This window comes from Salminus brasiliensis, chromosome 21 (genome assembly GCF_030463535.1).
Source record: "Salminus brasiliensis chromosome 21, fSalBra1.hap2, whole genome shotgun sequence".
Lineage (NCBI taxonomy): Eukaryota > Metazoa > Chordata > Actinopteri > Characiformes > Bryconidae > Salminus > Salminus brasiliensis.
Window position 1 is genome coordinate 13,339,353 of NC_132898.1, and position 25,775 is coordinate 13,365,127.

Below are 25,775 nucleotides of genomic sequence, written 5' to 3' on the forward strand. Positions count from 1 at the left end.
AGTGTCCCACTTTGATACACTGTGTTAACATGCTTCAGAAAATGACTATAGAATATCCTTCCATCCACCACTTCTTCCCGGTGAGGGTCGCAGTGAGTTCCGCGCCTACTCAAAGTCATTGGGCGCAAGGCAAGCATACCAACCGCACAGGGCACCAGTCCATTGCAGAGTGGGAGGAAACCTGGAGTGTTGACCCCAGGAGAACACACCAAGCTCCTCACAGAGGAGTGAAAGAGTAAGTGAGGGAACCCACAACTTCATGCCCCGGGAGCTGTGCGACAAACGCACAACCTGTAGCACTAGCAATATTTGTATACATACCGTATGTAGACCATAACCAAACTAAAGCCCAATCAACACACGTTTTTATTCGGAGTGCTTTATTAGTAAAAATCCAAAGAATAAATTGATTTGCAGTTACCTCAGAACCAGCAGAGGGCGGCAGCACTTAGTTTAGGGATGACATTTGGGCGTTGCACTGCAAAATCATAGCATATGCCATATACCATACATATCTTGTCCTTTTTATTGGTATTATTACTAACATTATATGTGCAAACATGGTTATATAGGATAAGCCAAACCAGTATTTGATATTGAGCAAATAAAAGAAAGCTGCTTGAAAAAAAATTCTTGCAGTTGGTAAGAACAAACAGTGTCCATTAAAATACATATTCCAGAACAAGTGAGCATAGAAAAAGGCCAAAACTGAAGCAACAAATTCAAAGAAAATATTTACACAGTGCTCAGCTCAGACAGACAATACATGTCGCAAAATGTACAAAAATAATTATGTATAGTATATTCCTCTACTTTATACATAGATACACGATTCTCCCTAAAATTCTGAACTACAATGTTTGACATCACAAAAGTGCAATTTTTGCTTATGTGTGACTTTTTGGAGGCCAGGCTAGCTACTGTGCTCGTTACACTTACTAAGCAAACTGGGTATATAAGCTTTGCCATACCTGTAGGCTACATGCACTGACGTAAGATGCTATGATCTGACCACCCTAACTGGCACTTGTGGTCCCTTTTGGTAATTAATACGATCTATTCATAAACAATAGTACAAGTATTGACAATATCCAAATAGAAATCACCAAAAAAAAACAAAAACAAAAAAAAAACAATATCACCTCCACATCATCATGCAGGCAGGCTCCTGACATACTCAGCCAACATGCTCATGTAGGGCTCAGATGGATGAAATGAGCTCTGAGTATATACGGTTTTACTGGGACCCAGTTGGGCTTCTCAAAAAGCCCCCTCGTTACAGCCCATCCTAATCTCACATGAGTCCCATCTAGAACCCAAATGCAGTGTACAACCCAGATGTGGCCCATGTTTAACCCCTCCTGGTCCATCACTGATCCTGGTAGGCATGTATATGTGGGGCAACGTGGAACCCGAAGGCAAAACGCTCTGGTTTCCAGTTGGGCTACCCATACAGGCCCTACACGGACATGTTAGCTGGGTATGCACCATACGGCTGTCCAAACCAAATTCAAAGACCCCATAAAGCAGTGTATCTCAACCCCAATCAGAGTGCTTCCATGTCTTGCGGATTTTGGGCACCTCATGAAATTTTATTTAGATCACAATGGTTTAGTTTTTGTAATTTTTTTTCTGCAGGACAAAACTACCCCAGGACCAGGACTGAGAAGCTTTAACTTAGACGTCCAAGGATATGCGAAAGTTGTGAGCCCTCTGAGCCAGTTCTTTGGCAAAGTCCCTTGCTTCCTGGATGGCCACTTTGTCTGGAAAATGCAGTGCGGCCTTCTTGGTGGCCACGGCCAGTTGCTTGAGCAGGGCGCACAGGTGGTTACTCTTGCAGAGAAGTTCCTGACTGTCCGGTCTGCTCTGGGCTTCACAGCACAGAGAGTCCATCAGCCTCTGACCCACCATGATCACCAGTTTACCATGGGCTATGAACTTCTCAGGTGGCTGGCCCTCCTCCAAGCTAGTAACAAACACAGCGATGGCTTTCTTGATGGCCCCAAAGTACAGACGGCAGTAGTCCGAGATTTGGGACTTGCTGGGGCTTTGGTGGGTGCTGGGCGGCCTTGGAGGCGCAGGTTTGGAAACCTAATAAAGACAAGAGCCGTTAAAAATCAGGATACCGCTGGTTACTGCTAGTTATCAGGATAGGAATCAGACCAATTGCAGTAAGATGGCCCTTATGCTGAGATAGGATCTGTTATTTACACACTGCTGTAAATAACAACAACCACAGACTAATATCCGCACATGCTGGCTGTGTAAGTGTGCCATCATTAATGCTAAGGGCGCCCAGACAGGAAGACTGCAGATGTACTAAAGAAGAAAGGAGCGGTAATGATGAAAGGGTTTTGCCCTCAATGAAGGTTATTTCCAGTGTTAGCACTGACAGGAAATGCAGGGGCATGGTCAGAGATGCCAAGCGATTTAATGCCTGATCATAATAAGGGCATTGCATGGATTTATGGAGAAATGCTTACCTGTTTTTCTTTGTTCTCTTCATTTGTGCTTGGTTTCGTGTTGTCTTCTGTTTTCATTTGCTGCTGCTCAAACTCTGTCTTTGTCTGGAGGGAGTGACAAAAAAGGAAACATGTATATATATATATATATATATATATTGCTTTTATATGCAGCTTTTTACTTCATTCCTTTAAGAAGTCAAGAATCATACTGTCTCATACTGGATATGCTTTAATACTGTCAAAAAGTAGTTCCACATTAAATGTTATTTTTATTCAATGGTAAGTTAAATGACGTGGGGATTCTTGTGGGGCCCTGTATGCAGCCTAAGACTACTGCTGATACTATAAGGCTACTATAGAGCCACAGAACTGTTGAAGTATCAAGTTTAGCCAGAGACAAGCCACTGGTTGAAGACAAGCCACTGGTTGAAATATGAATGGGAGTTCTCGTAACGCTCAACATGGCGTCTGTTTACAAGTAAAGACCAGCCCTTTAACAAAAAGAGCCAGTCAGCTTGCTGGTTATGCTGTGAGAGGAGTAGGGTTCACCCGTTCCATCATTGTGTAGAAGCCAAAACAAGCCGATAAATCATGGTTTGTTGTGCATTATTGAGCCAAACGCTACTGGTTTTATCTTCAGTTTCAGAGCATTTTGGTCTCCTTCCATTCACAGAGATCAGAGCCTGGTCTTGTGTGACTGGAAATGACTGCCCGGGTCAGCAGACTTCTGGTTCAGCTTTGCCTTGTGACTTTTTGTCAACACGCCAGCGCAGGGATACAGTTTTAGTGTGATAAAGCCATGTCTTTTATCACAAATATCAGCATGTTTCTCAACCAATCAGATTGTGAGGTCAGAACTAACTATTGTATAAAACTAAATCATCTCTAGGGATGCACCAATCCAACTTTTTTAGTCCTACAAAAAGTGCATTACAGCAGCCTAAGCATGAAATGGGTCTTGATTCATTGGATCTCTGGTTAGTACATTGATTTCATCTCCTGCACATTTTGTCATACAGTATTTCATGAAAAAGGCAGGGGCCAGACATGAGAATCACTGTGCTGAACTAAACTGTGTTGAACTGAACTCCACTTACCTGAAGTTGTACATAATCATTGTCATCTGCCTCCGAGTCTGGCGGTGGTTCATTCTTGCCAAGGCTTAGTCTTGTGTTCGAGGGACTGGTGTTTTTTGGTGCCTCGGGCTCTTTTGAAGCACTTCTGAAGAGAAGCTTGCCATTAGCATTGAGGATGGACACAAGCCGCTTCACATCTTCAGGCACGGTTCGAGCTACCATGACAAAGCGCTCAAGCTGGTCTGGAGTGTGTGGCTGCCCAGGATCCTGAACCAGGGCATCAAGGGACCAGCCCAAGCCACCAAGGGCATCCACAGACTGCTGGAGAATGAGTCCCGAGTCTTCCACGATGGACAGCTGCTTCTGCAGCCTAGTCTGCAGGTTGGAGTCAGTAAGCCGCCGTGCGTTTCCTCTAACATCCAGGGCAAAATCGAGGAAGCTGGTGATCGAATTTGCCACACCCTCAGCTGCCACATGGATTTCCTGGAGATGTTGACCAAGGTGCTCCCGACTTCTCCAGCGGCTGCTCACAAAGTCCATCAGTTTTGAAATGGCTTGACATACTACGTCCTGGAGATCCAGCAACCTTTGAGCGACCTCTTCCTGAGACATTGTGATCTCCCTTATAGGCTCGGGAGAAGGGGAGCTCAGCATCAGGGAGTCACAGGAGCTCCTGGAAGAGCTGGAGGTGGTGGAAGCAGTTGACGCGGTGGAGCTACGTTGGTTGTTGCACACAGATCGACCTCTGCCTGTTTCAACACTCTCCTCTATCTCCATGCTAGTTGCTCCCTCTTGGGACTGGCTAGTTACCCTTGTCTGCCTGCCCCAAGATGGGCGCCCTCGAGGAAGATCATACATGGGCCCACTCTTGCCTCTATACTCCAGAGGAACAGGTCCCTTGTCAGAATCGCTCAGGCTTAAGCTTTGCAGCTTTTGGACTGCTGTAGCATCCAGAGAGGCTTCTCTTTGCTTGGCAGTAGGTGGTATGTCATAGATGGACTCATCCCCTGATTTTCTAGAGTCTACACTTTGTTGTGCAGCAATACTGGGTTTTGGAATGTCATAGAGCGAGCAAGCAGAGGTTGTGGCAGAAGAGACACGTGCTGGCAGTGTGTCGTAAAGTTGTTCTGATTTCACACCTTTTGACGGCATGGTGCCATAGTTACCAGCTTCACCACAGGACTTCTCAGGTGTAACAGGCACATCGTAGATCCATTCAGATTTGCGTGGGTTGGGCAAAGTGCTATAGCCACAAGCCACCATTGGGTGAACCTCAGTGTTTGAAGGCACAGGGATGTCGTAATTGGGCTCCTGTGTGATTGATGGTGGTACTGCATAGACCTGCAAAACATGAATTTCAAACTCAGGGATGTGGATGAGTCTTTTGCAGAGAATTGCAATTGTTGTAATGGCACTGTTTACTAGGGGTGCACTGATCCGATACTCAGTATCGCTATTGGTCCGATACTGGCCAAACTCACTGGATTGGATATCGGAAGAAATAAAAAAAGTAGATCCTAAAAATCCTATTTATTATTACCTGATTTATTATCCTAAACTATCACATAAATGCATGGTTCATGCTTACATGCCAGTACCCTAGGCTTTGTAACAGATCAATACCCTATCTATCATTTCTTTAGTCTTTACAAAGAAAAACTCCAGACATAAAGTCAATTTCTGATCAAAATGGTCAAATGCAACTTATTTACATCTCGAATTTAGACATAGTATTAGCCCAGAATCTCCAGAAAATCACATGGCATGTGTGACTGTCTCTTATAAATTCATTGCCATTTTTAAGTGAATTAAGTTATGTCAGACTATTAAAAAAATATGCAAAATTGACCTGGTATCACACATAAAATGTAGTCATGCTACTAAAAGACCATATTAAAATGCTAGGGCGACCACATCTCTGGAGGGTGGAGATGGGCGCACAGGTAGGTGTTGCCTGGATACCACCTGATGTTTTTTTTTAGGTGAAAGGGTAAAAAGAGTTGATTACAGCAAGATTGACGCTTACTGTGGATTTCTTAAATCAATCGGTAAAGCGAACAATCCTTTTTTTCTTAAACTATGTAATAGTTACTTATTTTTAGTTTATGGACAGTATTATGCTAGCTAGCATCTCACAGCTTGGTGTCGAAAATAACGCAAATGTCAACACAACCAAAAAGGCAACAATGCAGATGGACCGATGTGTTGATGCCACAAGATGCTGACATTATGCCAGGTAGATGAAGCCAGTGAACTACCTTTCCCACAATGCCATGTTGCAGAACGCTTTGGCATGCAGTTTTCCAATACACATAGGGAGTTACAGTGGGGAAAAAAAGTATTTAGTCAGTCACCAATTGTGCAGGTTCTGAGAAGACTGAATCTGCAATAGGCAATCAGCTTGGTGTGAAGAAATCTACTGTGGGAGCAATAATCAGAAAATGGAAGACCCACAAGACCACTGCTAATCTCCCTCGATCAGGGGCTCCACGCAAGATCTCAGCCCGTGGGCTCAAAACTATCACAAGAACGGTGAGCAAAAATCCCAGAACCTCATGGGGACCTAGTGATTGACCTGCAGAAAGCTGGGACCAACGTTACAAAGGCTACCGTCAGTAACACACTATGCCGCCAGGGATCTTGCAGTGCCAGACGTGTTCCCCTGCTTAAGCCAGTACATATCCGGGCGCGTCTGAAGTTTGCTAGAGATCATTTGGATGTTCCGGAAGAGTATTGGGAGAATGTCTTATGGTCAGATGAAACCAAAGTAGAACTGTTTGGAGGAGAGTGAATGCTGAGTTGCATCCAAAGAACACCATACCAACTGTGAAGCATGGGGGTGGCAACATCATGCTTTGGGGCTGTTTCTCTGCAAAGGGACTAGGATGACTGGTCTGTGTACAACATACCAGTAACGGTGTGTGCAAACCTTGTGAAAACTTACAGAAAATGTTTGACCTCTGTCATTGCCAACAAAGGATATATAACAAAGTATTGAGATGAACTTTTGTTATTGACCAAATACTTATTTTCCACCAATATTTGCAAATAAATTCTTTAAAAAACAATGTGATTTTCTTATTTTGTCTCTCATCAGAGGTCTACCTATGATGTCAATTACAGGCCTCTCTCATCTTTTTAAGTGGGAGAACTTGCACAATTGGTGACTGACTAAATACTCTTTTCCCCACTGTACATGTAAGCATAACATCAGCCGGTGCACCCTTTTTTGTAGCATGGTTACATCAGCTGTGACACCATTTTGGGGTTAAGAGAGAAAAATGATGGCATTGTATTGCTATCAATATTAGCAGACCCCCTACTGTTTACTCTTTCATTGAGTTTACTGTACTGGACAGACAGAAAATTGGCACTACTTGAGGCATTAATGCGAATCATAATAATTATAATTATTATTAATAATTAGAATTATGGACTGTTCTATTCCATACATACGTTGTTTTGACATGGTTTCCACATTCTTTTCTCCATGCTTTCATATCGTTTCTGGGTCTCTATAGGCGTCATCACAGAGTTCTTCCGTAATAAAGGCCCTGGTGGTGGAACCTGTGTTTATCAAGAGCAATAATGTTCTTTGTTACTCAGAAGTAGTAAATAAAAGAAAAGCAAGGGAAAAAAAAACAACTACGTATTCCTATGAATATTCATTGTGTCAACTTACTGTATTTAGGGAGCCTTTTCTGACAAGACTTGGAACATCATACAGATCAGAGGGTTGTGCCACCTGCAAAACACATAATGAAGAGTGTCTTATCCTTATTCCCTTACCGCTCTAAACAGCAGCATCTGTCTAAAGTAGCTGACCATGAACTTGTTTTTGTTGGGCAGACATTCTTGAATCAGTATGTCTGCCCAATTAACCCAGTTCTCTAATTAAAACCATGGTGCACATGAAGTGGTGGGGAACTACTGTAAAGGTAAACAGTTTTGCCTGAAGCACTGTGGGGAAATTGGCAACATGTGGGTCTACCAGACCCTGTACCCACCCATAGCTGACACCTCTCCCTCTCGCTCTCTTTCTTTCACTCTCTTTTTTTATTTTCTCTCTGCTGGTTGCAGTTAGTGCTGTCTGAAGTCTTTTCTGTTCTTTTATGGGTCCATAAAGATGCTGTGCTGCATGCCTGTGCCTACTGAGACAAATCCCTAGCCCCCATCTGCTTGTGCTTTAGCAAGCAGGGTGACTGCCTCTTAGCCTGAGTTAGCATCACTAGCAAGGCTCTCTGGCTTACTTTGTGGTGAGGAGAGTTTTACTAAGCTAACCAGCATTTGTTCAGACGTGTGTGTATATTTGATCATATCTTTTCATATTTCTGTTCTATGCATGCTGCTAGCAGTCTGACCCCTCAAACCCTAAGAGTCTGTTTGTGGGCCACCATAATTGTTAGAATGATGTAGTATACTTACTAAACAATACGGTTAAGAACTAGTACTAAGCCTATGGTTTTAGAGGTTAAGGATTAAACTGTCTGTTTCTTTAAGGTCCAATGGTGCCCAATGACATGCACTCTTCATTTGGAAAGCTGCAGGATGCCTACCCTGTGTGGAGAGACGCTTCCCTCAGGCACCTCCGGCTTTTTGTGTTTCTGTGGGAAAGGCACGGAGGGAACCTTATAGATCCGGTCCATGACCTCATAAGTCGGACTGGCCGCTAAGGGCCGTGGCACTTTGGGGATTTGATAAATGCTCTGGGTTTTGAGACCCAGCGCTTCGGCCTCTGCTGGAGAAAGGCAAATCAGGCGGTTAGCTGGGGCCAAACCTTCCCGCCCGTGTAGAGAGCATTTCCACCAGCCAGGGCTCCCCTCCACATTCTGCTCCTTCACCGTTACAACTTCGCCCTTACGAAAAGCCAGTTCATCCGGGCTTTCCGCTGTGTTGTCGTAGAGAGCTTTGGCAAAGAGGGTCTGGCAGAGACAGGACAGAAAACACATAAACAGTATTTAAGACAGGTGTTCCACAAAAGATCAGCCTCACACAAGTTTCCCAAGGGTCAGTTAACTGGATGTGTTTCAGCATCTTTGGAGCTACAAGGCTAAATAATGTAGCTAGCAGGAAATTAATATTTATGTCCACAAGTATCCAGTTAAGACACCTCAAAAACGCTTGCCTATGTAGTTTCTGACACTGTTACGCTACAAGAATGGCCAACCTTGTGGTTGAAATTCAAGCTTCAAGATGGTTGCTACTGCTGTTTTTAGCTATGCAGCACGCTTTTATTCATTTTTATAGATTACAGTATGCCATACGTTGAAAGAAACTATATAAGAAATCTGATTGTGATTAGCTGAACTTAATTATTTGTGCAGTTTGCATAATGCTAATTGGTTGACTATAGACAAAATGGTTAGCCAATATACTTTAGCAAACTTGGGACACTAAATGTGTTGACTGATTAACTACATTTGCTTAAAGACAACAAGAACAACAATGCAGTCTCTAAACAGGAGATGTATAAGTGTGGTCACCAATAGAGAGGCCAGTGTCTTTCCAGTGCTGGCTCAGAACAAACAGTGGCTTTGTATGAGGGGGAGAATAGCCCCAGCTGTAGCTAGGCACTGCTTTGCTGCGCGGCTGAAAGAATGCCACTGACCTTATTCTCTAGAAATATTCTTAGCCAGAAACACAGCCTCGTAACACCTGAAGTCATGGTAGTCTAATCCAGTGTGTAATTCTCTGGACAATCAGACTGGAGATGCATTCTCCATGCCATGGAATGGAATGAAATCAGACACTTGTAGTGTTAAGTGAGCCCTGTAAATTGGGTCCACACTTCAATTCTCCACTCTTGTAATTATATATATATATATATATATATATATATATATATATATATATATATATGATGCAAGTGAGTAAGTAAACAATAAGAAAGGTCCATAACCCCATTAACAGTTTATTTTGCCTGCCATGTAGCTAAATGGATTTGCATGGTACTGTGGGAACTGTAGTGATTTAGGCTTCAACCTAGTACTAAACTATGGTGCCCAAAGTAAACAATGAGAAAGGTCCATACACTTTGATTAACATGAAGCTGAAGAAGTGTTGATCTCGTGCACTGAGTAATGAACCCCATATAACCTAATAACATAATCATAATAAGGCCAACATTATGGTGTTTATAGTGTTTTATGCAGTAGTGTGGACCTGCTGTGTGGTGTGGAATGTCTGCCTGGCTGTTGTTTTCAGTTTTTGTCTATTCTCTCCATCTTTTCATCTGCCAGTGTGGGTTAGCAGTCCAATCAAACAGCTGTTCATTTTCCATAGCTTAGATTAGAAGTGGCAGTGGCTCCAGACAGGTGCATAGAGGAAAAGCTCCTTTACCCATCTGGCTTTGGCTTCCTCCCATAGTTTCCGCTGGACAAATAAACGGAAGCCATTTCCACATACTTCTCCAAAAAAGTGTACATTAATATCCTCTCAGAAAGCCCCAAGACTCCCTTATAAACCGAAAACAATGACGAAACAACACAGACCAGTCTAGCAACATCAATCAGTGTCATCCATCCTTTTCTCAATGAACAGGGTTTCCTGAGGGCTGCAAATATAACCGTTGCTCTTCCATTTATTGTGTGAGCTTCGCAAACATTAGCTTGCAGACATACACAACAACACCTGCAAGATCCTGAACTGAACAAGAACAGTTGCTGCCTGCAATGTGCAGGGCCACCGTTCTCCCTCCCTCCCTCCCACTAACACACACACACATACATAAACACGCATGCACACACTTGTGCACGCGTCCCTTTAAACCGAGGCCCATGTGTTTAGAAATTCCTCTGCAGCAACAGTTACCTTCACATACATTCTTGCATTCAAGCCACACACTCTTCAGGGTGAGGGAATGCTTCGCTGGACCAAACGCTGCTAATTAACTGTATCAAGTATGAATCATGCAGTGTGTTTGTTCTTTTTAACAGTGTGAAAGTAATCGGCTGAACCCAGAGGTCCCTCAGTAATAGTAGTAGTCCATCTCCAATCTAACTCACTGATGGAATTCACTAATGGAAGAACAGCATAACCTGCTGATAGACACGCCTATGTGGTGTGTTGTTATCGTCACTGAGTGAACTCTGTGGTGCAGCGCTTGCTGTCCAGGCCTTCTGTGGGGAATTTGGAGCATTAAATAGATACTTTATCCCACAGCAATTGTCCAATCGAATCCTGCACTACTCTGGTTTATAGTCAGTTGGAAAAATATATCAATATATACACCAAATAGCCCTAGCATTAGTTCCACTGACAGGTCAAGTGAAAAACATTGATTATCTTCATCCACAGTGGAATCTGTCAAGGGTGGAGAGTTTAGGCAGTAAGTGAACAGTCAGTTCTATAAGGTGATGATGTGAAGGTGATGATGTGTGACATCAGGCAGGTCTTGTGTTTTTAAAAAAAATTTTTTATCAAAAGTGGTCCAAGAAAGGACAACCGGTGAACCGGCAACATTAGGATCATGGGTACCTAAAGCTCACTGATGTGATCCATGGAGGCCCCATCTCACAACTTACAGCACTTAAGGGATATGCTGCTAATGTCTTGATGCCGGATAGCAGCACTCACAAGAGGTCTCCTACACAATCCACTTAAGGCGTTCCAGACCCTGATTTTGAAGTCGTTATTTCAAGGTTAGATTGCTACATAATGTTGCTTTAAGTCTTGTTATTCAGACCTTCAATGGATTATTAAGTATCTATTATGAAATTAATTTGTCTTTTATGCTGGTACATTAGGGAACCATTGAAGACATACAGTCCATTAAGCCCTTAAAAATGTGGAAGGGTGAAACCGCACTGACACTGCAGTTTACTAATGCATGTCCAAGGTCCTGGCTCTTAGACTTCACTGGGTTAATATTAAAAGGACTATTTACAAGGACTAGTCTCTGTGATTCCAGGGCTTTGCTTTCTCTTTGAAGACGTTTCTTCAGAAATTGTCCGGAGAATCAGGTGTGTGCCCTTTTGCACATGCAGCGTTTTTCAATGTAGGACGCATTCTACACTGCGCTACACTACAGAAAATGTTCTGCATGGTTTAGGCAAGGAGCGACACCGGTGTAGCCACTGTGAACTCTTCGAAAAAATGACCTGCCCTGTTCACACATGGGCTCACTTGGACATTTCCCAGCCTTTGTACTTGGGGGCTGGCACGGGTACCGGTCCAACTGATCCGGACATTTGCGCTCACACATACAATCCCACATCACTGCATCACTGCTAACAAGCTTACATGTCTGATAGCTGAATGAGAAAAATTAGTGTTCTCCTTCAAGCGTGTCCAGCTGTGCAGTGACATTGTGTCAGTAGGTGTAGTTGCTGCTAAAGGATGTGGTGGGTTTCATGAGACAGGGAGGAAGCCTTTGTAGGCAGTAGTGGCTCAGTGGTTATTATTGACAAGGTTGTGGGTTTGAGACCATATCTGCTAAGCTGCTGCTGTTGGGCCTCTGAGCCAAGCACTTCACTGAACCATCTCTCCAGAGGTGTTGAGGCAGGGCTGATCCTTTGTTGTGACTCCAGGCTTCTCAGCTGGGATATGTGAAGAGATCATGTTGGCTGTACTGTGCAGGTGTATACATGAAATGTCAATAAAGGCACCTTCTTCTTCTTCTCCCTTCTTGCTGGCCCTCCCTCACCCAGCATGGGAGCGTCATGTGAGAGGGAGGAGACCTAGCAGAAGGTTAGATATCATTTCCTCTGACTAAACCTGGGGAAAAAATGGGTAAAAGCCGCCCAATTGTTGAGAAGCTTCCACTGTAGTTCAGTGACACCCAACGTCTATATGTCTTGCGCCATGCATGTCTTGTTGCAGTGCTCTGACGTGTGAAGTCGCATCATCAGCTATAGACACTTCCTGTTGCCTAAGCAAGCGTGTCACACTGAAGGAATTGTCCACAACTTGTATGCTGATGCAGTTTTGTTGTTGTGGTACTCTTACAGATCCCACAGTACACAGCAATGAGCCGTGAACAAGCAATGTAGGCTAGTGGACACAGAATAGCCGTAATAGCCGCTAATGTATGACCATTTTGGCACAATTTGACCAAAATGCGCTCCTTTTTTTTTTTTTAATTAGGGAATAGCCATTCATCTTCCTTATAGTATACAGTGTTCCTAATTTTGTCAATGGAGGGAATAGTGATTAGAGACTATTCTTCTTCCCTATAGTAATGTTCTATACAGTGCTCCTCATTTTTCAATCTATCACATACAATAGTGTTGTATATAGTACTCATAATTTTCAGATGTAGGGAAGGGTTGTTAAGGGGGCCATTCTTGTTCCCTATTATAGGTTCTTAATAGTACTCCTGATTTTTCAATGTGGGGAATGGTGATTAGGAACCCATTCTTTGTTCTGTCTAATAGTGTTCTATATTGTGCTCCTAATTTGGGATAATTATTGTTCCCTATAACAGGGTTCAGTGCTCCTCATTTTCCAATGTAGGGAAAAGTGATTAGAGGTCCAGTGTACATTTATGTTCTCGATAGCAGTGTTGTACATAAAGCTTTTATGAATTGGTGTAATTTGTTGTTTTAGAGATGGGACTAGTTTTCCAGAGGGAAAGATGTGTAATAATTGTTATAGCAAAATGGTGTAGGCATGGTGGAGTTTTCACAGGCCTAGTTGGTTCATTATGGAAAATACAAGTTATCCTTTTTGCCTGTTTGTTCCAGTGTTGGAAAATTAACTAAAAAACTAAATAGATTTGGAAGGACATTCTCTCAGTCTCATCCTAACACAGGTAATGTTGCAAATTCCTGTTACCCAGTCATGTATTTCAGATGTCATGGAAGTGCCCAGTGACATCTACATTCCCACTGACATCTGTGGGATGTGCCCAGTGACATCTACAATCTGAACTATTAGTCTATTCTAACTAGCTAAGGTTTCTTTCTTGGGTAAATAGCAAAGCACTTTGTAAGTCGCTCTGGCTAAGAGCATCTGCTAAATGCCATAAATGTAAATGTAAATGTAAATGTACAGTCAAAGTGCGTTAGTGGTAACTGACTATATAATACAGATGCAGGAGTTCTCGACTAGGCTGAAAAACGCTGCTCCTTTAATGTGATGATTTCTTCACCTCTAACCTCACTCTCTGCTGTGCCGCGTGCAGCTGATTCGACCCACGGCCCACCCAATCCATATGACGCACACTCACACAGCATGCTCTATCCTCACGATACATACGCGGTCGCCTTCCTTCCTCACCCCACACGCCTCCACTGATAACACCCGGCCACTAGAACTGCCTTAAATGGCAGCTGGCCTGCTTCTCTGGGTGAATCTTTCATGACAAAGGCTCTATTCAGCCTGTAAGGCCTGACGTAGCAGCACCTGTCGTGCCAAAGGACTGTCAGAGTGGGGCTTGTGGTCACTGCCTTTAGTGTACCAACCACAAGTGCCACACAGCTACACTGACTCAGAGAGAAAGATTGATCGTGGTAGACAGCAAACAGCACGCTAAATAACAATGATGCGTTCTGCAAGAAGAAAAGCAAAACAGCCATTTGGTAGGAAGGGTGAAGGGTTTAGTGTGATGATATCAATAATAACTCCTCTGAAATTCTGAAAGCAGGGGTAGTAAAGGGAGATTTGCCTCCCCTCCAGTAACAGACCTCTACTCTTCGGTGAAGGCTTTTAGTGACACTTTAGTGAGGTCAGGTGCTAATGATCTATAATAGGTCTGCATCACAAACACCACTCCACCTTATCCCAAAGGTATTGGATGTAAATCCAACACTCCAGAGGACATAGTTCTACTGCTTCACAGTCCAATGTGGGGATTTCTACCCCTCTAATAATTGCTTGGCATTGAGTATGGTGACCTTTAGCTTTTTGTGTGCCGCTCCAGAGCATCCATTCTATTGGCAATGCTTTTTTACATTTTGTTTTGCACAGCTGAACACCTCTGTCTAAAGTAGCTGAATTTACTATATAGAAGAGAAAAATGCAAGGAGGTAAGGTAGAGTATTGCTCTCAGATTCGTCGGTATGGTCTAGTGGTAGTTTCTGCAGAGCACTGGTCATTGTATTGTTCTATTGTTCAATAATTGTCTGTTAGTCTATTATCTGCACTGATGACATCACAAGGGCTATACCTTGCAGGCTGCACTAATGCTGTGACAATGGCCTGTAAGATGCAGGCCTCACTGATGACATCACAATGGCCTCTAAGATGCAGGCCTCACTGATGACATCACAATGGCCCACAAGTAAACAGGCTTCGCTGGTGACATCACAATGGCCTGTAAGATGCAGGCCTCACTGATGGCATCACAATGGCCCATAAGTAAACAGGCTGCACTGGTGACATCACAATGGCCCATAAGTAAACAGGCTGCACTGATGACATCACAATGGCCCCATAAGTAAACTGGCTGCACTGATGACATCACAATGGCCCATAAGCAAACAGGCTGCACTGATGACATCACAATGGCCTGTAAATAAACAGGCTGCACTGATGGCGGGTGGCACATAAATAACACCAATTGCATCAAAGCACAAGCAATAATGTCCATTACCTTTAGTAAGGTTTCAGCCAGATAATATACAGATCAATCAATGATGTAAATTATGATATGTATGATATGTATTTGTAAAAAGTGCATTTAAATAGTCTGTGCTTTTTTTGTGTTACTCTTGAGAAGATATGAGGAATGTAAGTGGTGCTGCTCTCAAGTGTGTATATACAGTATACACGTGTCTTCACGAAGCTGTGTGCTGAGTGTGTACATTTCTAAGTTTGGAAAGAGTGTGTGTGTGGTTTAAGAAAGGAGGTCAGATTCAGCTGTGATGGTGTTGGGATTCCTGCACATGCCTGTTTGTGGAGATCAGGCTGAGACAGCTGGCCGAGGCTTTCTTTCAACAGCTGTCTCTCTCTCTCTCTCTCACTCTCACTCTCTCTCACTCTCTCTCACTCTCTCTCACTCTGACCCAAGCAACAATGTTACAGTGTTGGTAGCTGAAAGGTAGCCCATGCTATTATGCTTTGACACTAAAAAGGACATCCCTGTGACACTTGTGAACCCTTCAGGGGAATGTGTTCATTATTGAATTTATCCAAACAACCACAGAAGTTTGCCCGGAACATCTGCAATTAGTCATGAGCTCACTATGCACACGGACCTTCTGCAGTACTAGTATTGCTAAGGTCAATAATTCTTTTTAACAAATGAATATCAACTGTAGAAGCAGAACTGTAAAGCTCTGGCATGAATTCTTAACTTTACATTCTTATCTTACCAAATGTTTGTGGACACCCTATCTAACGAATGCACTCAGCTCCCTTAAGTTGCACCCATTGCTGCCACAGATGTACTAATGCATACACGCACAGCTTGTCTAGTCCCTGTAGAGATTTACTGCCAATAGAATAGGACTCTCTGGGGTAGATATACATTAACCTATTGGCACCACTGGCACCATGCCTAATGCCAGGTTTGGGATGAGAGGGTTAGGCCCACAGCATTGAGCTGTGGAGCAGTGGAGCTGTTGTTCTCTGGAACAATGGTTCTCCTTTTCAGATTGGCTTTTATCTCTATGAGTGTGAAGGATGGCCCTTTCCCACCATCGCTCACCACAATGCTAGCCAGCACTACTGTCTGTTAGCTGACGTAAGCACGCCCCTCTAAGCTGGTTCACCTTTCCAACAAAGTTGTGATGGTCAAAGTTTGAAAAGATGTGGTTGCCTTGCGTTAATTGTGGTGATTTGGAGGAAGCACATGCTGGGAGTTGGAAAAGACTATATTGGAAAAGAAATTTTGTCATTAAAAGGTAGAAGCCACATTTTTGTCTCTTTGCGCTAAAGGGTTAACTGACACTAGACATTTCCAGGTCCTGTGGGAATTATGTCTTCATGGTTTACTTTGACCTTTGACCTTGTGGCGGAAACAGCCTAAACACAAAATGTGAGGTCAGCACCTCTCCGTGAACGGAACATTACGACAAAGCCAGGAATGAAGCAGCACAGTGGTCCGTGTATATGAACCCAGCAGTAAGGTATATGTGGAGTATGTGGGAGACTAAAACGTCAAAATAAACACAAAATAGACCCCATATGCAGCAAATTAGGACCACGGACTATGACACAGATACTCCTGCTGGTGAGAATGTGTGATATGTTTCTCATGGAACGAGAGGTTCAGCTTGTGTGTGAGTGTTTATGTAGAAACACTGAACTCATTTCCGTTTACTCAGATACAAGACAGGAAGCTGCTGTGCAAAACCAACACAGACCATCACAGTGTGTGGATGTGTGTGGATGTGTGTGCTGTGATGGTCTTGACCACAAGAAATGTAGACTGTTCAGCTTTATGACCTACACAAAGCCTGAAACTATTGAGTGAATAATATGAATAATAACACTATGCTTACCAGTAACCAGTGCTTTTCTGCTCTTAATATTCAGTTATTTTCCGAATGACTTCAGTAATCTAACAAACATTACAGCTTGACAAACATTCTTCATCCTATCATCTTATGAATTATAATATGTTTATGATATCAAATACATGTTCACAATATGTATGTGCAGTACATAGGGCTAGGCCATATAGCAAACATCTAATATCAAAAATAACTAATCAGACTTTTACAATAAATAAAGTGTTACAATATTTTTTTGACATCTGATAAGGATGGCACAATTAAAAATACTATAAAAACTATGAGTACAAATACTGGTCAGGTACTTTACTGTTTCGTACGGTATTACACTGAATCAAGTTAACCAGCACGAATTCTGCTTACTTTTGTAATAAATCATGCAGTTCATCAGAACAGTAGAATTGTTGTCAGTGTCAGTAATATGCTTTGAAAAGTATACTGTGAGATACTGTGATGTAGTTTATCCCAAATATAAATAAATGTGGTTGTTCAGTTCTACATATATACACATACATATTGTTACTGTCACACAATCTCCACTTTTTTTATTGATTTATTTTTTTTACTTTTCACTTTTACATCATCATCGTTTTTTAACACTGTATGCAAATTTCATGATGAATGGACCAATAAAAATACTCCAAAATGACCTGGAATAAAATCTCTTTACATTGACTTCCATTGAAAGTTTTTTCCTATTGGAGATTCAAGGTTTTTGCATAACAGCGATGAAATACATATGTACTGGTATGTAAATAAACACAGCATTACGTTCACTTACAGTATATGTATATGTATATACTTCTATAGTAGTATATACTACTAATCCACTACAATAAGTAAAGTGACAAAGTCAAACACATTAAAAAAGGAAGTGAAAAACTGAAAAGCAAATAACAATGAAAAGATCCAAAGAAAATGTAACCCCTAACAACCAGGCATGACCTGTTAAACCACCAAAACTTAACACTGTTGGTTTTAAAAGGATGCAGGTTTAATCAAGAAGCCATTTAGTAAGAAAATAAAAAATGTCCAGACCTCAACATCATTGAATGTGTTTGTGATTACTTGAATGGTGACAAGCAGAAAATGCTCCAGCTTCTAAGATTCTGAACTTTAAAATGAAAAAAATGCACAGTACTCAGTACTGTATGTAAATGACCTCTGTCCTATGTGTTATACTTCATCACCTCAGCTTAACTGGATAGGGCTAAGCTGTTGTTTCTTGAATGGATGCTGATGGGAATAAGTGTTGATGGTTTTAACATCACAGCCATGGTGAATTCAAATTCACAGTTTTTTATACATTATATTATATTTATTATCATATATATATTATTTATCCCTAACACATTTTTACATAGAAATGTTTTATATGGAAACAGTTCAAAACATCATCCCTAAACCCAGGTCTAAAAAAAGAGAAGATGGACGTTGGTGGCTACTCTAGGCCCCAGCATGTCGGTGTTTCTGGCCCTTTTCAGCTGCCCTGGTATTTCCTGTCTCAAAACTATGACAGATATGGTACATAAACGTTATGCTTCTCAGGCTCAGCTTCCTGCGCTCCCTCCACACGGCTTAGCTTATCCAGGGGCAGGATGCTCTATCTCAAAATGATTGACTGCTGTTTAGATCTGAATGCTAGCCATCTTTTAAGCTTCATTTGCAGGCAAGACTGCAGTGAGAGGTGCAGCTGCTGATCCACAGTACTGTTCAAAATTTCTGTTCAAAACACTGTTTATTAAAGAAAAGCAATTTGATTGATTGCAGAAAAATGGAGAAAATGATGCTTCAATGCGAGTTCAGTGGAATGTCCTCTTCTTTGGATTATAATTCTCCAATCCAATCATTAAACAAATAATTGGTTTGTTGATTTTTTCTCCCCACCCACCCGTTCCTAACTCCCTCTTGCACTAGCAATGCTCCCGATCCTAAGAGGGTAACACATGTCTCTATATGCAAAGTCAGCCACTGCCTCTTTTTAAACTGTGCCATCGCTGAGCAGCCGGCACGCTCAGAGGAAAGCGCTGGGTGCTAAGCTCCAACACACCAACCATGCTAGAGACACCAGTGTCAGCTAACATTGCATTAAAAGTAATGGGGGGGTTGGGGGTGAGTGCAACCTAATTGGCTGGAGAAAGAACAGACAATTGTGCTCTCTCTGTCTCCGGTTGCTGAAGGCAAAGCAGCATGGCTTGGGATTCAATTTTTGCGACCTCTGGGCCATAGTGGCAGCGCATTAAACCGCTGACCGCTACTTGGAGCCACCCTAACATTGTTGTTGAATTATTACTGTATTTAAAACAGCATATTAACATTAATATGGGAAGTGGTGCGTGGTATGACCTGTTTCTAAGATTCAGAAGTGTTTGTAGCAAAGAATAGATTGTGAGATATTTGAAACATCCAGTGCACACCATTGCAACACTCAGTCAGCAACGTCCAGCAGTGTGAGAACTGCCTTATAAGAATAGCTGTAAGTGAGAAGCTTATCGGTTCTTTTCCTTGTGGTTTAACTTTAAGCGAACTTCCTGGACCCTAAAGCTATCTGCTTTTATTCTGCTTTACCTCCACCACAGTGCTAACCCCTTCCTGTAGCTGTTCTGTCCTCACCAGAGTGACAAACCATGCCAGACTGTATCTCAACTATTAATGAAACTTAGTTCTACACAATTCTACACAAGTTTGATGTAGTTTCACAAAACTTTATTTAAAAAGATGCTGTTTTTTTACCCAGTCTGCACACTCCATATATGGGGACTGAGAGGCTAGAAATCCACCATATCCACTAAAGCGATAAGGAGTATTCTTACTGTAGATGGCTGGTAGCAGAGTTAGCGGAGAAGAACGTGTGGAGAACGGAACACCAGTGTGAAAAGTGTTGTGACCAGGTTGCGACTGGTAGTGAGTTTGGTTACAAGCTGCAGCGAACGATGGTGCAAGACACTGGGTGAGGGGAAACCCAGGGGAGAAGTTGAACAACATGCATGGATAAAAGAAAAGTCCCATGGTCTGCTTGGACCTTGTTTTCTGCTGCCAAACAGCTTGGAGTGCTCGTTTCTTTCGAACATCCATCTTGGAAGAGAAGAAATCCTGTTGCTTACATGATAGTTCCAGTGTTTTCATGACAAAACATAGTTTGGAGACCAGACAGACTCACTGGGGATTCCTGCTGGTCAAAGATCTTAGTTCGTAGTTTGTGACCCTTCTAAAAAAAAAAACCTGATTACAAGACAAGAGCTTGTGTGGTGTGAACAGTACTGCAATCCGACTACATTAAAAGTCATATAGTGTGAACATGACATTTGTTATCGTTGATTTTACAGCTACAGACTCAGATCAGATCATACCCTATACTGACCCCTTGCCTGGCTGCATTGCTGCTCCCTCAGTTCATTATTTTTTTTTTATGAACTACAAACGCCTGTTGTGTCACATCACAGTACCCTATACAGGGTATTTATACTACATACTACATATATGCCACAACATACATCACAATGTGTATAGTGAAGTTGCTGCCATGCCAAACCTGGTCATAGTCTACATTTCAGCCTGCACAGCCAATCAGAACAAATTATATATAAGGCAGCGAGTGAACAGTCTCTGTTCTTGAAGGTAAAAAATGTCTGAGGGACTTTGACTAGAACTAAACTGTGGTGGCTAGACAACTGGGTGCAATCCATGGAGGTTTCCATCTCCTGCTGCTTACGTCACAGGAAGCCTTCAGAGCTCTCCTGAAATTCATGACGTGAATGGTCAGATCTGTTGTGCTGACAAAAGGGGATCTACTCAATATTAGGCACAAGGCGTTGCCACCATGGCCTGAGGATCGTCTGCCATCAGCAGCCAGAGCCTGAGAGAGCAAAATTGGCCATGCTCTCTACAAGTGTGTGGTTCTCTCTCTCTCTCTCTCTCCCCACATCACTTCAGTGTGATGCTGTCTGGCACGGCCATCTGCTAGCTGATTCATCACAGCGGGGTATCTGGCACCTTTATATATATATATATATATATATATATATATACACAGTATGTGTGTGTGTGTGTGTGTGTGTGTGTGTGTGTGTGTGTATGTAATTAATTGCTGTCAGTGTAGAGGGACAGAAGCCGAAACACACAGTCAGTGTGTGAAAGCTGTAGAAGAGGAGAGACCACAAAAAGCTCAAGTGAGTGAAGTAAGCCAGTGTTAGTGTGTTGTAACACAGTGTGAGAAATTGCAAGCAAGCCAGGTCATGGACACTTGATACACAAACACACACTTGATGTAGTCCTCACCTCTCCTTACACAAAAAATCTCGGCACACTCTGCAATGCCAAAAATGCCAAAAGTGTCAAAAACAATATGCAACGTTGGAAATCCATATTTTCTTTATTTATTTATGTTATATATTAATACCTAAAAGTGGGTTTCAAGAAGCCCTCTGAATTTGCCACAGCGCTAACCCCTTCATTCAACCTTGCCGACAAGGAAAGTGATGAATTGTGTGAGACTGCGTCAGCGCTAATCTTATCAGCATCAGTAGGTTAATAGGCATGCTTATCCCAAAATCTAGACCAGTGATCTGTGGTCTGTCTAAATGACAACCATACAGAAAACCCACGCCTACAACTGAACAAAGACAGTTTAGCCTATAGCTTAAAACTCAGACTACGCTAAGCTATCATGTTGAAATTTCACTGCTCTGACACTCTCTTCTAAATTTCTGATGCCCACTCCCTGGTTAGCATCCTATCACATGGTACCAGTGCTGGGAGGGTGAAGTCTAGCACATGCTTCCTCTGAGGTGTGAAGAATCAACACATGTTTTTGAAATGCTAACACAACATCACAGGACAGCTGACCAGACCCCAGACTGCTTCAGTTGCACCAGCAGTGGTCAGTTCTTTGCTGGCTGCTTTGCACTGGTGTTTATTGTTGAAAATGTATGCCTTCCAGCGGCTTCGCTTCTTCCGCCGCTGGGGGGTGTGCATATGGGGAAAGCTCAATATGTGCAATGCTGAGCATCACCTGGAAAGGTGTACAGCAAACCTCTTAGAGCAGTGGACCATGCTTCCTCATTTGGCCATCGGGCAGCCATTTGACACAAGCTAGCAAAACCTTTTTGGCCAACACCAGTGATGCTCTTGTGGCTGAATGAAAGTGAGTGCCTGCTGCCGTGTTCTTAAGTCTACTGTAAAGTCTCCCCAGAAGAGTGGAAGCTGTCACTGATGTTCTGTAAGAACACGTGGATGTCATGTTCGGGTCATACCCTGTTGGCCATGTAATAAATTCCGAATGACACACAGCCTTAGTTAGGCTCTGGATGAAGGAACCTGATCCAGTGTAGGAGTTGACTGAATGACAGATGGTGAAGGGGAAGTGGAAGAAGTTCTGCTTATTAACCATCAGTGAGATGTGTCACCATTTCTCACTCATTCATCATTCTCTGGGTACATTCACATTACAGTAGCTGTGTCTGATGCTGTATCTACTCTTTCCTGATAATAACGTGATCAGGCAAAGCTACTTCATATGTTCTGATCCAAACGATGCTCTATGATCGTACACTCTCTCAGACAGAACTCACACTCAGCCAAGTCACCCTGCTGTGTCTGTTGTGTAGCCATGGAAAACACAACACTGCGTAGAATCCGCAGATCCAAAGCACTTTGGCTAACGTGGAAACGTTGGACAAAAGGCACAGAATGCTGACAAATTCCATCCATATTTAATGACATTTTGATGAAAATTAAGGCCATCTTAAATATTCAAAAGCAACTGAAAGCATCAATTTGTGGAGTTAATCACGATAAATGACATTTATCTCATCTGCTCAATTTAGAAATTTTAGAAGCAGTGCATTTAGGCCTCTTTTCTACTGCAGGCCAGATTAGTCCGGTGCTGACCTGTTAGACTTGTTTTGAGATCTTTTTCCGGACGTGCACAGCATCTCATTATAATTATAAGATGGTTATATTGTCATTAGTGTGTCTGGTCTCACATTCCCGCCCTGAGTTAGAAAAATTAGCATGGTAACTTGCGAAACGGAGCAGGCTTATCAAATGCGAACTGGAGAACTGATCGTTTTTTGCGAATAAGCCATACACCCATTCGGAATTGCTACCACAACAGTGAGTAAATCCTGACTATGAGTGTAGTGGTAATGTTTCCAGATTAGGCAGCTGGCAGATTGAAAATAATTCAATTAGCTTTAAAGTGCTTGTAGTTTTTTAAAGGTTCCTCCCACCTTCATAATACATCACCAGAAGGGGCTTTTCTTAGTCTTTAAACCAGATCTCCTTCTAGAGACTATTACAGCGCCACTGGACCGGCAAGTAAGCATGTGCACAACAGATAGACCGATCGTTTTATCAATTTTTCATATCAGGTTTTAGTACTCCTTTAACATAAATAGCAAATGAGCAACGTGAGCTTCTGTTTCTTTGAGTTCATTAGGTTGATTTTATTAGACCTGGCAACGGATACTACAAAATAGAGCATCTGTGGGCACTGCATGGAGAAGGTCAGTTGAGCAACAGGCCTTGAAATGTAGCCTTACAACTTTTCCATCAACCTCAGCTCCTTCTCTCCGCCGTCTCTTACAGCAGTTGCACTATATTTGTACTGGGTGACTCAAACGGAGCTAAGAGTAAAAAAAGAAGAAAAAAGAAAAAGAAAAAGTACCCGACACATATGACACACTAGTAGGCATTGAGTTGGTTTTGGGTAATTAGATCATTCTCACATTGACAAATGAGGCTGAAAAACCATAAACAATTCAAAACCTTCTTTTGTGCTGCGTAGCCTCAATGTATGTAGTGCTGCTCTCTTCAAGGGACAATATGTTCACTGAGTAATGAATGTTCAATGAAAGGATCACAAGATATTGTGATAAAGATAATGGGATGTTTTTTACTTGGTACAACTATAGAAACATCTGGGCCAGACGTAGAGTGACTTAACTATAAGGAAAGAGCTTTGTTTTCCCACCACATAGCTGTGCAAATCTTGCGTCACTCTAGAGAGCCATGCGTTGTAGCCATGTAAGACTGACAGTAGCAAAACTTGCATTGTGGCCTGCTATGCCAGGTTCACACTACATGATTTCAGCCACAGACTGGTTTTGGAGAGCAGGTCAGAGACAAATCTGCGTTTGCTTAGCACTGGCTTGGTCGCTATGTGTGAACTGCTGAAAGACGTGATGCGAGAGCTTGCTGAGTGATCTCTGATGCCTCACAAGCCCCCCAACACATATCTAGCAGGTTGACGACTCTACATCCGGTACTCTAAAAAGTGTTGTTAGTGCAGTGACTGGCTACAGCCAACAAGAGTGCAAAACATGGGGTGAAGAGAAAGTCGAGGGCTATTCTTTTCTTTTTCTTTGGTGTGTTTTCGCATCGCATTAGTTCTCGTATGTGTTTTCATGGAGAGCAGACCACCTCGTTGCGGGTTTCACTTGGTGGAAGATTCGTGACCCTGTGACGCTGATCAGTCGTGTAGTGCGCAAACTACAACCACTCGCAATAAGTTGTGTAGTGTGACGGGTACAACAATCTGGGGAAGTCATGTATTGGGACCCTGGCATTACCGGACCTCATAATTCATAGGATCCAGTGTCATTTGGGAGAGAAATGGACACAGGACAAAACAATTTGTTCACCACACAGCATGAAATTTCCCCTTCGTTTCTGCCATAGAGAAATCCAGCTTACATTTCCTAATATGGGTATGATGACTGGCTTCCTGTAGCTGCTGCCCGCATCAGATTCCAAACCCTGATGCTGGCCTACAAAGCCAAAGAACGGACCAGCACCTCCATAATTGATGGCAATGGTCAAAAGCCGATCCGAGCCCTTGGAGCTTCAAGTACGGCTCGGCTCAACCCGCCATCCCTCAAAATCCGCAGAAGGCAAGCGTCCAACCGACTGAAGACCCACCTTCTCCGAGAATACTTGGACGAATAGCGAATAGAGTACTATGGTCACCTAATTGACTTGTGCTTAGTAGAGTCTAAAGCTTAGAGGTATCTTTGAACTATTAGTCTATTCTAACTAGCTGAGGTTTTTCTTGGGTAAATAACAAAGCACTTTTATAAGTCGCTCTGGAGAAGAGCGTCTGCTAAATGCCTTAAATGTAAATGTAAATGACTCCACTCTCCAAAGAAGTTGCTTTAACTGGTTCTTCGAGTGACGCCGTAGAAGAACCACTTTACCAACACATGTCTTTTACAAATATCCTTCACTGGAAGTGGTTCTACTACAACATCTCCCAAAGCACCATTTGAAGCACCTTTATTTTTAAGAATGTAATAGAATGAGGACACATTCTATGCCCTGTTGCATTGATGTAATGTTCCCGCTGGACCACCCCCTCTGTAGTCAGACTGAGGGGCAAAACATTTGGAAACATGGCTGCATTTATTAAGGGAACAAATCCCAACCGGGAACAAAACAAGCAATTATCTCATGAAGTTAAAGGCAGCTGGACTTGCCAGAGATCCATCCACATTACCAAAGAACCAATGGTCAATGGACAGTGATGTGTATCCAGGAAAACCAAGCTAACTGAGGCTCAATTCACACAGGATAAAATCTCATATCTGAAAGCACAAAGTCGAGTAAATGGTTTCAGAAGTGTTTTCAGTGGCTGGATTCCAGTTGTTTCTGTGAATTGCAGCAATTCATTATCATCTTTGTGCAGTAAAAGGATCCTGTGAAATTCTAGAGAATTCTACCTTAATCTTTTTTTTTTTTTTTTTTTTTACAGTCAATCGCACAACAGCTCTTTCACACTGAATGCTAACGCTGTTCACGCAGCAGTCAGGGGAATCATACCGTCTATAAGGTCTCTTTCT

General features: G+C 42.5%; 1 protein-coding gene across 1 annotated transcript in view; it reads right to left on the minus strand.

Moving 5' to 3' along the window:
• Positions 1-378: 378 nt before the first annotated feature.
• Positions 379-25,775, minus strand: part of cass4 (Cas scaffold protein family member 4) — a 29,354-nt gene continuing 3,957 nt past the window's right edge. The window contains exons 2-7 of the mRNA XM_072666006.1: positions 8,098-8,463; positions 7,224-7,286; positions 6,998-7,108; positions 3,563-4,882; positions 2,484-2,567; positions 379-2,091 (exon numbers count right to left, since the gene is read on the minus strand). Coding sequence (XP_072522107.1) covers positions 1,678-2,091; positions 2,484-2,567; positions 3,563-4,882; positions 6,998-7,108; positions 7,224-7,286; positions 8,098-8,463 — 2,358 coding nt within the window. The 3' untranslated portion in view covers positions 379-1,677. The remainder of the gene's footprint in view (positions 2,092-2,483; positions 2,568-3,562; positions 4,883-6,997; positions 7,109-7,223; positions 7,287-8,097; positions 8,464-25,775) is intronic.